The sequence below is a fragment of the Cygnus olor genome, chromosome 3 (genome assembly GCF_009769625.2).
Source record: "Cygnus olor isolate bCygOlo1 chromosome 3, bCygOlo1.pri.v2, whole genome shotgun sequence".
Classification (NCBI taxonomy): domain Eukaryota; kingdom Metazoa; phylum Chordata; class Aves; order Anseriformes; family Anatidae; genus Cygnus; species Cygnus olor.
The window spans coordinates 80009747-80023237 of NC_049171.1; the positions used below are offsets into that span (position 1 = coordinate 80009747).

Genomic DNA, 13491 nt, shown 5'->3' on the forward strand with positions numbered 1-13491 from the left:
GATCCCATTTGCCTCTGCACCAAAATCAATTTTAGGCAATGAGCTGTATTTAGTAGCAGATTCCCCACAGACTTATCTACTGCTTTTAAAAATATATTAGCATATTCAAAATAAATTAACCAAGAACATAATTCCATTATGCTTCCTCAGAAACATCAGCTGTTATTTTAACTAGCTAGAAATTGTATCAAAAACTAAAGCTATTCTATCAAAAGAATTAAAAAAAAATTTTAACCAAAGTTTCATCAATGATACCGGAACACATCGTATTTAAGTACTATTTAAGAAATTATTCATAAGTGGCTTTGGGATTTTTGATCAGTATGTTTTTGGCTTTGGGAATCTAGAAAGCAAAATATCCTTTGGAGGTCCAATCCAAGCAGCTGCATACAGCCCTCCCCTCTCTCTCCCCCCACACCTAGAACTGCTTACAAACTAAGATTCACGTAAATGCAACAAGTTAGAAACATTGCTGTAAAAAAAGCTTTTACAAAGCTTTCCTGTCAAAGGCAAGAGATTTTCTTTCAAGGCTACCAGACCTGTCTGTATCCACATTTGCTTGTGTTTTCCTTTGCCCCCATACTCTAGCACTTTCACACATCCCCAAAAGACTAACATAAGAAATCTGATGGACTAGCATCAGTGCAGCAATAAAACTGAATATTAAGGCTTAACTTTCAACTAATACTGCAGGACTATATTTAGTGAAGAAAAACTGGAACTAGAAAATAAAAGTTCATATTTAAGAATGATGAATGCCACAACTTTAGCAGAATTTGAGTAAGTACAATATAAACAAATTAGTAACTTCTAAAATCCAAAGTACTTTTTTTAAAAATTATCTTCAAGAACTTTTTATACTAACAAATATTGAACTTACTTTCAGATGCTGGTGTCTTAAGATACTCTACCACAAGACCGCGTACATACAGACATAGTGATGATGTCTCTTGATGCTCAAAATCAGAGCGCACAGACTTTCTGAAGTTTCTGTCATTCACTTGCAGCCAACTGCAAAGCTAAATTAAAACCAGTATGTTACTATTTAACTGTATCTGCTAGCTCTGTACTGACATTACTGTTGCAAGGTAACAGCAGTATGTTGAAGCACTGTCAAATATCAACTGTTACATCAACAGATCCACACCAATAAAGGCTTTCACTGGAACTACTGGGAGGCCTAACAGACTACTCTCCTCAAATACAGAAAAAGTTTCTTCCACAGACTAGTTCAGAGCACCCAAAAAAATGAAATTATTGGTACCATTATAATGAAAAAAACAACTCTTCAATATAACGCTGGTAAAAAAAAAATCTCCTTATCTCAAAAAGGCTTCTGATCATTGAACGTTACCTAATGAGAGCTGCGCTTTTATTTCAACTTCTGTGCCAAAAAACAACCTAATAAGATGAAGGTACAGCATATATAACAAGAGGTCACTCTGCACAAACCTTCTTATCGTATTGCTAGACAACCAACCAAAACTACGGCTACTTAATCATCTGGTTCTGCATATCCTATATACAAAATGATTTCTTTTTTTCCATAGCATTTTGCACCTTACAAAGACATAACACATACGCCCTCTGTAAATTTGCAATTCAGAATCTCACTCTACACCCTAGGCACATTTTTCCCTTAGAGGTTACCCTTTTACTCCTGCCTGCGCTGGGTTCATCCAAGCTACATGCAAATCAGAGGCAGCTCATACATTTTTTTGGCCCATATACTGGCCCATTCAGAGAGTCTCAGGATGCATACTCAGACACTACCTTCAGAACTAAGAGAAAGGGAAAACATTCACCATTCTAGCAGACTATCACTTTAAAGATAAACTTAAAAAAAAGTTTTTCTTCAAATGAAGTTTTACAACATAGTTTAGGGGAAAGGAGGAGAAGGAATTAGCCAAAGGAGAGAGAAAAATATATAATATAGAGAAATAACTGCCTGTAGATCCGATGACCAAGAACAGCTTCAGCTGAGGATGTTACATCCACCTGGTATCCTTAATAAAAGTAGAGAGAGAAGCCCAAGTCGTGGCTCTGTGGATTCCATAGGATGCCCTGCTTCGCACTCTCTCCTTGAAGTTACCAACGATTTAGAGGAGTGAGCATGGATCCCTGATGGGAGAGATTACAGATACTAGTACAGGCTTACCAGTAGTTATTTTAGTTCCTACAACAATGGCAAAGGATGCAGAAGACTAGGACTGTGATGAACACATCAAAGCCTCTTAAAGGACCAGTATTCAGGGACCAAAGTCTCAGTAAGAACTGATTCTGATTTGCATTTCAGCATGGTTAAACCCAACAGCTACAATACTAGATATACTAGAGAAACTCTAAGAAACGTGGTGAACTGGTGTATACAAGCTCCTGTGTTCAAAAAAGCCTCTGCCTCAAAAAAGATTTTTCTTCTGTAGAATTGAGAATTTCTGCATGAAAAGAGGAAAAAATCACTTTTTTCTTCCCTCCCTTACTTTCAATAACTATGATGGCATACCTTAGAATTCCTTTTTGTTTCAAATCTGCCAAATAATTTGTTTGGGGTTAACATTAACTCCTCTGTAGTATCAAAAAAAAATAAATCACAGCTTCCAACTGAAACACAAATCCATTAGGACTCAATATCCAGGAAGTCCTGCATTGATGCAGAAGTTGCTAACCATTTAAATATTAACAATAATATATTATGCATTTGTACGGGTATTTTAAAAAGTGTTTAGTAAATATATAAGTACCTTTAGTTCTCACCTCTATCCATAACATAGTATCTCTCCTTAGGGATTCATCTGGTCTAAGGCACAGAAGAAAGCTTGAAACTTCTGGAAAAGACACTTTCTCCTGAAGAAATCGATTAAGATATAATAGTTGTTAACATAATATACAATGAATAACATCTACCTAAGGACTCAGGAAGTCACTTTCATCTAGCAAATGTTGTAGAAGAAGAAATTGACCTTGCCTTTCCATGGTACAGACTCATTTTTGGCTCTTAGGGACCAGTGTACCTTTATCAAAGAATATAACTTAACTCTCCCAAGTATTAAAATCATGGAATGGGTTGAAAGGGACCTTAAAGATCATCTAGTTCCAACACCCATCTGAAATCTATCTGAAAATTAATGAATGACTAGAATAATAGTGATATCCATTATTAACACCTTTTAAATGAATGACATAAATGTTCAGTCACCAGTAAGTCTTATTTCTCTATTTCTGAAAGGAAACTTCCGTTCCTCTAGCTGTAACACTCAACACAGAAGCCTATAATTGAAGAGGAATGCTAATACTCCACTCATCTAAGAAAGCAAGCATATCATAAGACAGCCAGAACATAAACAATTTGACTACTGAATAAAGCTTTTTTGCTATTTCATCATTAACAATAGTTTTATCATTCTGATATCAAGAATACTTTTACTCTCTTAGGTACTCACAGAAGTCCATTCAGTTCCTAACTGTTAAAACCTGAGTTTATATAGTGAATATCATAATAGAATACTAATCCTTAGATTAGTGAAAACCCAACAAGATAGTATCAACGAATAAATGGTAATGAAATAAATTCATTCTATGAAAACCAGAATTAACAGAAGTATACTCATTCTTAAGTACTCATTTTTTTTTAAGTAGTCGATAACAAAATTGCAAATCCAATAAAACCAGTTGTTCAATGCTGTGTCTAGCAATTTTTTAATCATCTGTTTACACAATACAAGTGTTGGTGTATTTGTATCACCATCGGGAAGAAAGAACTCACCACATCTGTCAAATGCATAGCTGTTTGAAGAAGATAGCACTGAGCAGCTCCACGCAACAAAATCTGATGTGTAATCATGGTACACTGCAGCACATCTCTGCAAAGAGAAAAATATGTACTGTAGAAAATACATGTTTAGGAAGTTTAGACATTTCCTAATTACTAACGATTTTCCACATATTAGATTGTATTTAACATACATATTAAGTATAACAATCTTTGCCCTAATCAGACAGAATACAACCCTAATCCCAGACTACTGCTCTACGTACTTTCAAAAACTGAGGTTAAAACTTCGATAAATGTATATGACAATATTAAAAGTATTGAAAAAGTACAGGAAAATTTTCTGTGATCACATCAGTTCAAACTGGTAATTTAATATTTGCATTTCTACTTCTAACAAACAGGGAAGTAAATTATGTATGTCATCAAATTCTTACACTAGCACTGAAAGAAGCTGGATGAAACCCTCACTGCTCTCTTATCAGCAGATGTGTCTGTTTTATTCTTTGTAAATTACTTTTATTCAATATTCCTTAGTCTACCCATAAGATTTTATTTCAAAGTTCAAATTCAATTAAACTGGAATAATTACTGACTTAACAGATCTGGAAAGTGAATGCAGGCACTCCCAAAAAATCAGTGCAATTAAGGACACAGTGCATGCCAATAACTTTCACCTAGATTTCTATTTACAGGTCTTTCAGGTGTCAATTTGTGGGCTGCCTCCAGATGTAGGCTCAACTGCCATTACACAAGGTTTTAATGTATTTAAAAGAAAAGTTGATTGACACGTATCAGTCAGGAAGTATGGATGATCAGGAAAAAAACGATGCCAAAAAAAGAAGCAATGGCAAATGACTAAAATGTAAAACAAATTCTAAGTCACATAGTGATACAAATACTTCAGTTCTTGAATTGCATTCTTCTGTGATTTAGGTATAAAGGAGAGAGAACTCTCCTTTCTCATGTGCAACCATCACATCCTCCCAGAAGTAACAAACATGAACAAAATCCTGGCTCTCTAGATGTTCAGCATGTTTCCTTACAAGAAGCAGGAAAGAATGCAAGGCAGTACACATTTTACCTTAAAGCCTGAAGTCCATCAGTGCCCAGTACTTTACATGCAGGGATACACGCCAGAGCCATAGAAAGAAACAAGATGGGAACAGCACACCAATGCCGACTTGTCATCTTCTGAATAAACTTTAACAGGAAACTACCTTAAAATAAAAAGTAAACAAAATATAAACAAACCAAGTGTGATTTTCTGCTTTCCAATGCATTTAAATGACAAAGATCCCAGCAGGAGAACATTATGATGCACTCACATTGCACGTTTAAAATCATTTCTGAAAACTAAATGAATGACAAACGGTGTCTCCAAGTTGCTAATCACAGACCCCTGACTTTGTGATAAACGAAATACATGCCATAGGAAAGGGCAAAGAAATAACAGCAGCTATGGCACTACAAGCATGTAAGGTGTTTTCTACAACAATATGTACCTGTGAATAGAGTATATTGAATAGAGCTGGTTCTACCCTGATTTCATCCAATTAGACCATATATTAAATTCTGGTCTTTAAAAGGTTGCTCCTTTTCATCCTACACTACCACCAAAATTTGGGAGACATCCTAGAAATCTTCCTGTATCCAACCTGACATAAAAAAAAAAAAAAACAACACTTATTCAGCTTCTGCCTTAGGGCTTCAAAAGAAACAGAGTGCTAACTACACAGGTTGTGACCAAAAAGGTCTGGCAGATTGTTTGTTTTTATAAATCAACCTAACAAGCAAAAAACAACAACAACAACAGAAATAAAAGAACACCAATACAGAATAGTTCTAAAGATTTTACACAGCACAGCATTATTTAAACTGACAAAGAAAAAAGAATCTGCAAAAACTATTCATCTTCAGAACAATGGGTTGTGGTTATTTTTGTCTCTTTTTTAATAAAAAAAATAAGTGCCCTCGAGTTTTCCTTAAAACAATTTTGTAACTTGTTACAGCAGCATCCCTCTAAGTCTCTGAAGAATTCTCTCTTCTCTGGGAACTTCACTGTCATAATGAGAACTACTCTTTCTCCCTCCTCAAGTAAAGTGGAAAAATTGGGGTAAATGCTTACATGGGATATGGAAAATGAGTCCACAGTTTTTATTTTGTTTCTTTATTTAAAAAAGATAAAGGTGATATTGAAACATACCTTTTTCTTCCTCTGGAAGAAGCATCAGGTAAGTAGCCAAAAAATTCTGCAGCCTCATTCCCAATGGAGGACAGGCTCCCATTAACTGACCTGGTGTCCTGTTGAGTTTTAAAACAGGAAATACACAACTGACATGTTAACAGCTACAAGTGGGACTGACCTTAAACCAGAACGGTTACTTCACTGCAGAGACAGTTCCAACAGGCAACAGAGATGGAATGCATCAGCCTGCTCCCTCCACTTTGCCCAGCAGTCCAACAGTAAATATAGAGAGGATGGGGAAGGTCACAACAATACAAATCTCCCTAGCCACCTACAAGGATGTGGTACAGCATCAGCAGACTCAGGCATTCAAGTATAGAGTCAGGTAAAAGTTACTGGACTGGGAGTATCAAATGTTGAGCCCACAGAAGGAAATGGCATTGTGGGTTCAACTTTGTGTCTGCACTCGCAGTATTCTACAGGCCTTCGGGCAAGCAGGTTACCAAAGCCTATGTAAGATGATCAGGGAATTCTCCAAACAATATGTAGTGGGGATGTGACAAGTCCGATCTGGAGAACAGTGAAGAAAAATTACCTATACAAGTGCAGTAGGGAGGAAGGATTTCTCCCTGAAACAGATTATAAAGTCAGTATAAACAAAACATCTGACTGGCACAAAAGACTATGTAAAGATGCAAAAATTTTCCCATGAGACAAATAGAGGTAAGCAAAATCATGTAAGAAGTCTCAAAATCCTCTCTATCAAGGATTAGCACGAGGCAGTTGTGAAATCATAGTTTCCTTTCATATGGCTTGGCATGAACCCCCAGAACTTTGTATACTTTTGGTATAATCAAACACATACCCCTCCTCTACTTTCAGATATATCCCAACATGTTTCACCAGACACATAAAAGCTATGACAGAAGATTATAAAGCCTTAACCCGAACCTGTTCTAACATACATGCCCATACATGTTGCACACCAAATCACGCAGCATTTGCTTCAACTAACTTGAAGTGTACGCCCGTGCAAACCATACTGCAGCCAGCTAATTGAGGTGACAAACACAAAACTGCTGCAAGAGCCTGAAACAAAAGTCACGTGTCCTGTCACATTTAGATGAAACAACATACTCCGACTATGCTTACACAGGTATCCAGAGGAACCAAATCCAAACTGACCACTGGTTAAGTGACAACCATATTTCCCCCACACCTAAAGTGGGAAAATAATGTCAACTCTTCTAGCTGCCGAAAAAGGTCTGCCAGTCAAGGCTACTCCAACTGAGTTGGAGTTTCAGATTGTTAGCCAAACGTTCATCACCCAAGACATTTCATCTGGAATAAAGTGCATTCAGCACTTTACTTCCCATTCTTAGTACTTTCCATGCAACTCACACAAAGGATTGAAAGCCATCAGTACACTGAATATATTGCAACTCGTAACCCCTCCAACTTTTATCTGTTCGTTACGTATTTATACCCAAGGAGGCCACTGTCACCTCTTGAACTCTAACAATCTGCTACGAAAAAATCTTTTATTTGCCAAAAGATAGTCATCCACTGGAGGAAAAAAAAAATCTATCAGTTATGAATTTGCAACAGCTAGAGCAACCCCTCTATCTGTGCAAAAAGAAAAAGAGAAGATAAATATTTCAGAAAGTTTTTCATTTATCATATCTCACTTCATTTCTAAATTAGTATTTTAACACTCACGTGCTAAGTGGGACCTTTGGGCATCCCTATGTTGCTATCACTAGTATGAAACTGAACCTGCTTCATCTTACTCACAGCCACCCATCTTTCCTGAGACGCTCCATCTGTCAGTGAATTTAGCGAACACTATTTATTTATTAATGTGTTTTCCTTTATCCAAAATTTTACTAACATGCTCAAACCACTATTGTTAGAATACATTTCCAATAATCAATACATTTAATAATCAGTGGCTTACCTACTATAAAGGGAACTTTCTGAGAGGGCATCCATTAACGGCCCGATAACAAACTGATAAAAAGAAAGAAGAACAATGGGTAAATGTACACTCACAAGGCACTGATACATAGAGACTAACCAGAATTATTCAACCTCACTTTAAAAGTAAAGAATCAGAAATTAGAGAACACTCTTGGCAATAACTATCAGTAGCAAAAGGAGTTGGAAACTAAAGAGAAGGGGGAGCAGGAGACTAAACAAGCAGAACAGTATTTTTCAATAGGTAAATTTCACAAAGCATTCTGAAAGGTGCAGGCACATAAAACTTTTTGAGAAACAGATGGAGAATAGATGGTGTTCAGCATAAGAAGGGAAAAGATATTTAAACATGAAATAGAGGAAAGATTAGATGAAGAAGAAAGCAATAGAAAAGACTACTGAACTACTACTAAACCAGCAGTAGAAAGATTAAGGATTTTTTGTTTTTAAAGGTTGACTGGATTTCAAGTTAATGATCAAGAAGCTAACTTAATTTGTATAAATCAGAAACATTAGACTTTGAGGGCAATTCCTTCTATGAGGGGGAGAAAAAAGTAATGATAGTATAATATAGATCGCTTCTTACTAAGGTATATGCTTGGGGTATCAACCCACGCATGTTACCATTTAAAAAAAAAAAAGAGACTTAAAACTGACAATACATATACCCCATACATGGGATACACGTATGTGTATTTTTGAAGGGAGATGCAATAACATACTGATTATACTACAGACATATTCAAAATACCTCGCAGGGTTATCTAGCAATGGTTCTTCAAAATCACTTCTTGAACAGGAGACGCTGTGCACAGACCTAAAGTCTGTTGACCAAGTTTACCCAAAACTCTGTTCAACCCATTGATTTAATAATTTTGGAGAAGTTCAGGAGCTGTGGAAGTCTGAAGCATCAATCATTCCCCTGTTAATGTAACCCTTGATAAAAATTTCAATACATTGGGTGCTACATTTAATTAGAGAGCATTAGCTTCAAATATGTGAATGAATGACTGCATTTAAGAATCCATTTCCTGTAGCCTGGCCATTTTCCAATTAATTTTATATTTGACAACACTTACAAATATTGCCATCGCTCATGCAGCTAAATAAGAGGGTATTTTTACAGAATGCACCTAATTCCATACTGACTCAATTAGTGTTAAGATATATATTAGAAGTTAAAACATCTGTTTGTTCTGGCAAGTAACAATAAAACCGTTACCTCTGAAAAACCGCGAGAATTTGGAAGATGCTTTGTTTCATAAAGCTCTAAAAAATGAAGAATGCCTTCCTTTGTCAATGTCTTATTCTCACTCTCAAACATTCTTTTATAGATGCACATGTGCCACGATGGGTGAAACAACCAACAACCTGTTAAAAAAAAAAAACAAATTCTTCTAAATTGACAAAAATGACAGTGACGCATTAATATACTCTTCATACAAATCTATGTTTTAAGGAAATTTATCAAACACACATACAATACACTGACATTCTGGATAACGTGACAGTCAATACACAACATACTTCAAAAATATTATTATAGCTGCTAGATTTATAAAAATACCCTACTAAATCTCCCATAGAAAACAAACAAAAAAAACCCAATAACATCATTTCCAAAACCTGGAGTAAGTTTTAGTAGTTGCAAATGAAAACAGCTAACAAATAGAAAGGCATGTCCTTTTTCTTGCAAGTCTCCTTGCATTCACCTGCAACACTGTCCTATTTACCATCTTTCTACTTTAGAAGTGTGGGAACTTTAAATTCTAACACCTCGCGCTAAGTAATTGGATGTGCTCCATTTTGCCCTACAGAAGATCACGTTGCTGTTTCAGCACTCCTTTTATTTTTTCTCTCACCACTTCCACTGAGTTTTTTTCCTTCTACAGAGCTCTGCAATTGACTTGACTTGTAAGACCTACCCTAAGAATCTCTGGCTGCGTTTTGTTTTCTCATTAGCTCAAGCAAAACAAAACATAATAGGAAAGGACCATGTAGTTAGGTTTGCTGGCAGAGAAAAAAATACTTCACAATAAGATAAGCAATTTTGTCATATGCTAGGATTTCTTATTGCTGCATCTCTGAGCAGAGCGACACTGACTGTGAAAACTTAATAAAAAGCTGCTACTAGAACAAAGAAAAAAGTGAGACTTAATCGCCTAATACTTCAGAGATGCTTCAGAAAATTTTGTCTTACCTTTTTCCCCTGATATAGCATGCTCATATAAACTGTTTAGTTTTGGTAATACTGGCTTTATGACATGGATCTGAAATGCAAATCAGATACAATGTAAGTAGTCAGTTTACAATTTCAAATCTAAGAACTGGCACTTAGTCATGAGCTAGAAGTTACTATCAACAGCATCAACATGGCAATTGACAATTAAACTGCATTTAAATAAACAAACATACTCTGCAATGCCTGTGCAACTGATCCAAGGACTTGGTATATAACAGGTAATCGTCCTCCAGAGATTAAGACGAATTGATACTTCCATGCTACTGTATCATAAAAGTAATCCTTCCCAATAACCAACCCTTCTATTCATCACAATTACAGTGTGAACTTCTATTCATCACAATTACAGTGTGAAGCTTTCAAGTCAAACAGCACAAAACTCTACAGTTAAACATTTTGATAATTACTATTCTCTCAGTTACAGGACAATCTTGCACAAATAATGCAAGATAAGTAAACTACAAAGAGGTAGTCACAACTAATTTATACCATGAAACTACAGAGGTTCTCAAGACAAAAGCAATCTTTCTACCAAGTACACTGGTCTCTGAGTCAAACTCAAAATTATTTCCACCAAGGGGCACAAAGTGCTTTACTTGGAGACGTAGTGCCCTCTACTAAAAAGAAGTTACTGAGTGTAACAGCCTGATTTTTGCTGAGAAATGGGTTACCACACTGGGTAGCCCAAGGGGTCGTGCAATAAGCTGCAACCCAGGTTTTCCTTCCTTAGTTCAATGCACTGCCTTAACCGGATTTCAGAGATAGAGTTGTGAATTTATGCCAAACTACATTTGCTGTGTTTTAAATATTTAAAATTCAAAATAAAAATATTCCTGATAATGCTTAAATGCCTTCGATCACCAAAACTGGAAATGTTTTACTTTAATGAAATATTTATACTGTACGTGCCAGAAGTTAACGTATCGTGTATAAGCTGTCACAAGGGACTGTGCACTTAGTCACATGGTCTAAACTTTTGGGCAGACCTGTGTGGTGCCAGGAGCCGGACTCGATGATCCTTATGGGTCCCTTCCAACTCGGGATATTCTATGGTTCTATGACTCTAAGGTTTTGAGGCGCCCTTACCTGGTTTCCCTCCAGAGTTTCCATCACCAAGATGTATGTCTCCCAGAACTGCAGAAGCGTTTCGTTCTCCTCAGCAGACCACCAGAACAGGCTGGGTTCTAAAGGCAACGCAGAGAGCTTGCTGAGACCGGGCTGCTCCAGCATCCCTCCCACAAAAGCCCCTGCCCAGGACAGGCGATCACACTTGTTCCCTTCCCGAGTGTGCCCGCATGGGGGGACCAGGAGCCCCCAGTCCCTTGGGGGGGGGGGGGGGGGGGGGGCCAGCAGGGCCGGGGCGCGATGCGGGGCCCTGTTTCCATTCCCTCCCTGCCTCCCTCCGTCTCCCCCTTACCGTCCCCGCCCTCCGTCGGGCAGCGCAGGCGGGCTCCCTGGCTCCCGCAGAGGTCCACGGCCCTCTTCAGCAGGTAGCGGGCCCTCCTCCGGCACAGCCCGTCCCTCTCGGTCAGCCCCTCCTGCACCAGCCGCCAGAAGCGGGGGCACAGCCTGGCGTCGAGCCCGGCCGCCGTCCCGCGGGGCAGCAGCGCGTCGCACAGGGCGCTCAGCGCCAGCAGCGCCCGCCCGGCCCGCGGGGGCCCCCCGCCGCCGCCGCCGTCCCCCAGCAGCCCCTCCCAGACGCGGCCCAGCGCCGCGCCGTTGCCGCCCAGCGCCGGCAGCAGCCGCCCGGCCGCCAGCGCCGCCGCCGCCTCGGCCTCGCCCTCGTCCCGCAGCAGCGCCAGCGCCGCCGCCACGCTCCGCGCCACCAGCGCCGGCTCCTCCAGCCGCGGCGCCGCCGCCGCCAGCGCCTCCACCGCCGCCTCGGCGCCCGCCCCGCCGCCCGCCAGCTCGGCCAGGGCGTCGCGGGCCAGGCGAGCGGCCAGCGGCGCCCCGCAGAGCTGCACGCAGTGCCGCAGCGCGCCCCGCAGCGCCCGCCCCAGCCGCAGCCGCTCGGCGCACGCCGCCCCGGCGGCCCCTTCCCCGAGCCGCAGCAGCGGCCGGCAGCGCTCCAGCGCCACCTCCCAGGCGGCCCGCCGCAGCGCCTCGCCCGCCGCCTCGCCCTCGGCCGCCGCCAGGCGCTGCAGCAGCAGGCGCAGCGCCTCCGCACGCTCGGCCGACAGCGGCGCGCACACGGCCCGCAGCAGCGCGCAGGGGTCGCCGCCGCGGGCCAGCAGCGCGTCGGCCAGCACCACCTCCATGCCGCCGGCGGGGGGGCGCCGCACGGCTCGGCTCGGCTCGGCTCGGCACGGCGCCGCTGCGCAGGCGCGGCCGCGGAGGGGAGGGGAAGCGGGGCCGGGCCGCGGCGCCCCGCTGAGGGGGAGGGAGGGGCCGCCATGTTGGGGGGACAGCCTGAGGAGTCGATGCCAGGGTGGATGGGGCCTTGGGCAGACGGGTTTGGTGGGAGGAGGCTGGAAGGAGGTCGGCTGTAAGGCCTCTTCCAACCCAACCGTGCTGTTCCAGTTTTAATGCACTAACTGTGGTGTTCTCCCATCGGTCGTGCTTGCTGTTGCCATCTATTCCAATAAATAAATAATTTTCTAGTTTCGAGACCTGACCCACGATCATGGACGTGAAGCCTACCTGAGTGCCCTGCATCTGCCCCATAAAACACTTTCTAGTTTCAAGATCTGACCCACGGTCATGGCTGCGAAGCCTGAGTACCCTGCGTCTGCCCCATTAAACATTTTATAGTTTCGAGACCTGACCCACAGTCATGGCAATGAAGCCCACCTGAGTGCCCTGCATCTGCCCCAGGAAAACTGTAGGAGGTGTTCTAGGGCGCTGGCACCATGCCGTTAGCTCCTTAGCTGCATGCCAGCAGCTGGTGTGGGGACCAGGGCGGTTTGCTGTAGCCAAAAGGGACAAAGGAAAGCAGGCTGATTTCCAGGGGGTGTAAATTCACTCCACAGGATCCACAAGGCCTGTGAAAAAAAAGATAGAAATTAGCACCTCGAAAATGGTCACAGACCACTCTCCAGGAAGATGTCACAGAGAGAGGCAAATGTGGAACCTGGTCCTGTGAAAGCAAAGGACAGCGAATTCCCTGCACAGTAGCAATAGGAAAGCATAGTTTCTGATGGATATGGGAGTTACCATGGCTAACTTCTCAGGCGTCTAATGAAAAAGAAAGGCCTCTTGAAGTTTTCCCTGTGAGCTCCCACTAGATCTTTTTCTCTAAATCACACAAGTATAGTCTCTCTCCTTTCCCTGGCTACCCACTTCCCCGATACATTTTTGAAATTTGTGATCTTTGAG

At 41.2% G+C, this 13491-nt stretch overlaps 1 protein-coding gene across 1 annotated transcript in view; it reads right to left on the reverse strand.

The window, feature by feature from the left end:
* The window catches only part of TARBP1 (TAR (HIV-1) RNA binding protein 1), a 37224-nt gene extending 24775 nt beyond the window's left edge, over nucleotides 1-12449 (reverse strand). Inside the window, exons 1-10 of the mRNA XM_040552586.1 lie at nucleotides 11594-12449; nucleotides 11263-11360; nucleotides 10135-10204; nucleotides 9157-9305; nucleotides 7915-7967; nucleotides 5976-6073; nucleotides 4854-4989; nucleotides 3764-3860; nucleotides 2755-2844; nucleotides 881-1019 (exon numbers count right to left, since the gene is read on the reverse strand). Coding sequence (XP_040408520.1) covers nucleotides 881-1019; nucleotides 2755-2844; nucleotides 3764-3860; nucleotides 4854-4989; nucleotides 5976-6073; nucleotides 7915-7967; nucleotides 9157-9305; nucleotides 10135-10204; nucleotides 11263-11360; nucleotides 11594-12434 — 1771 coding nt within the window. The 5' untranslated portion in view covers nucleotides 12435-12449. The remainder of the gene's footprint in view (nucleotides 1-880; nucleotides 1020-2754; nucleotides 2845-3763; nucleotides 3861-4853; nucleotides 4990-5975; nucleotides 6074-7914; nucleotides 7968-9156; nucleotides 9306-10134; nucleotides 10205-11262; nucleotides 11361-11593) is intronic.
* Between the last annotated feature and the right edge of the window lie 1042 nt (nucleotides 12450-13491).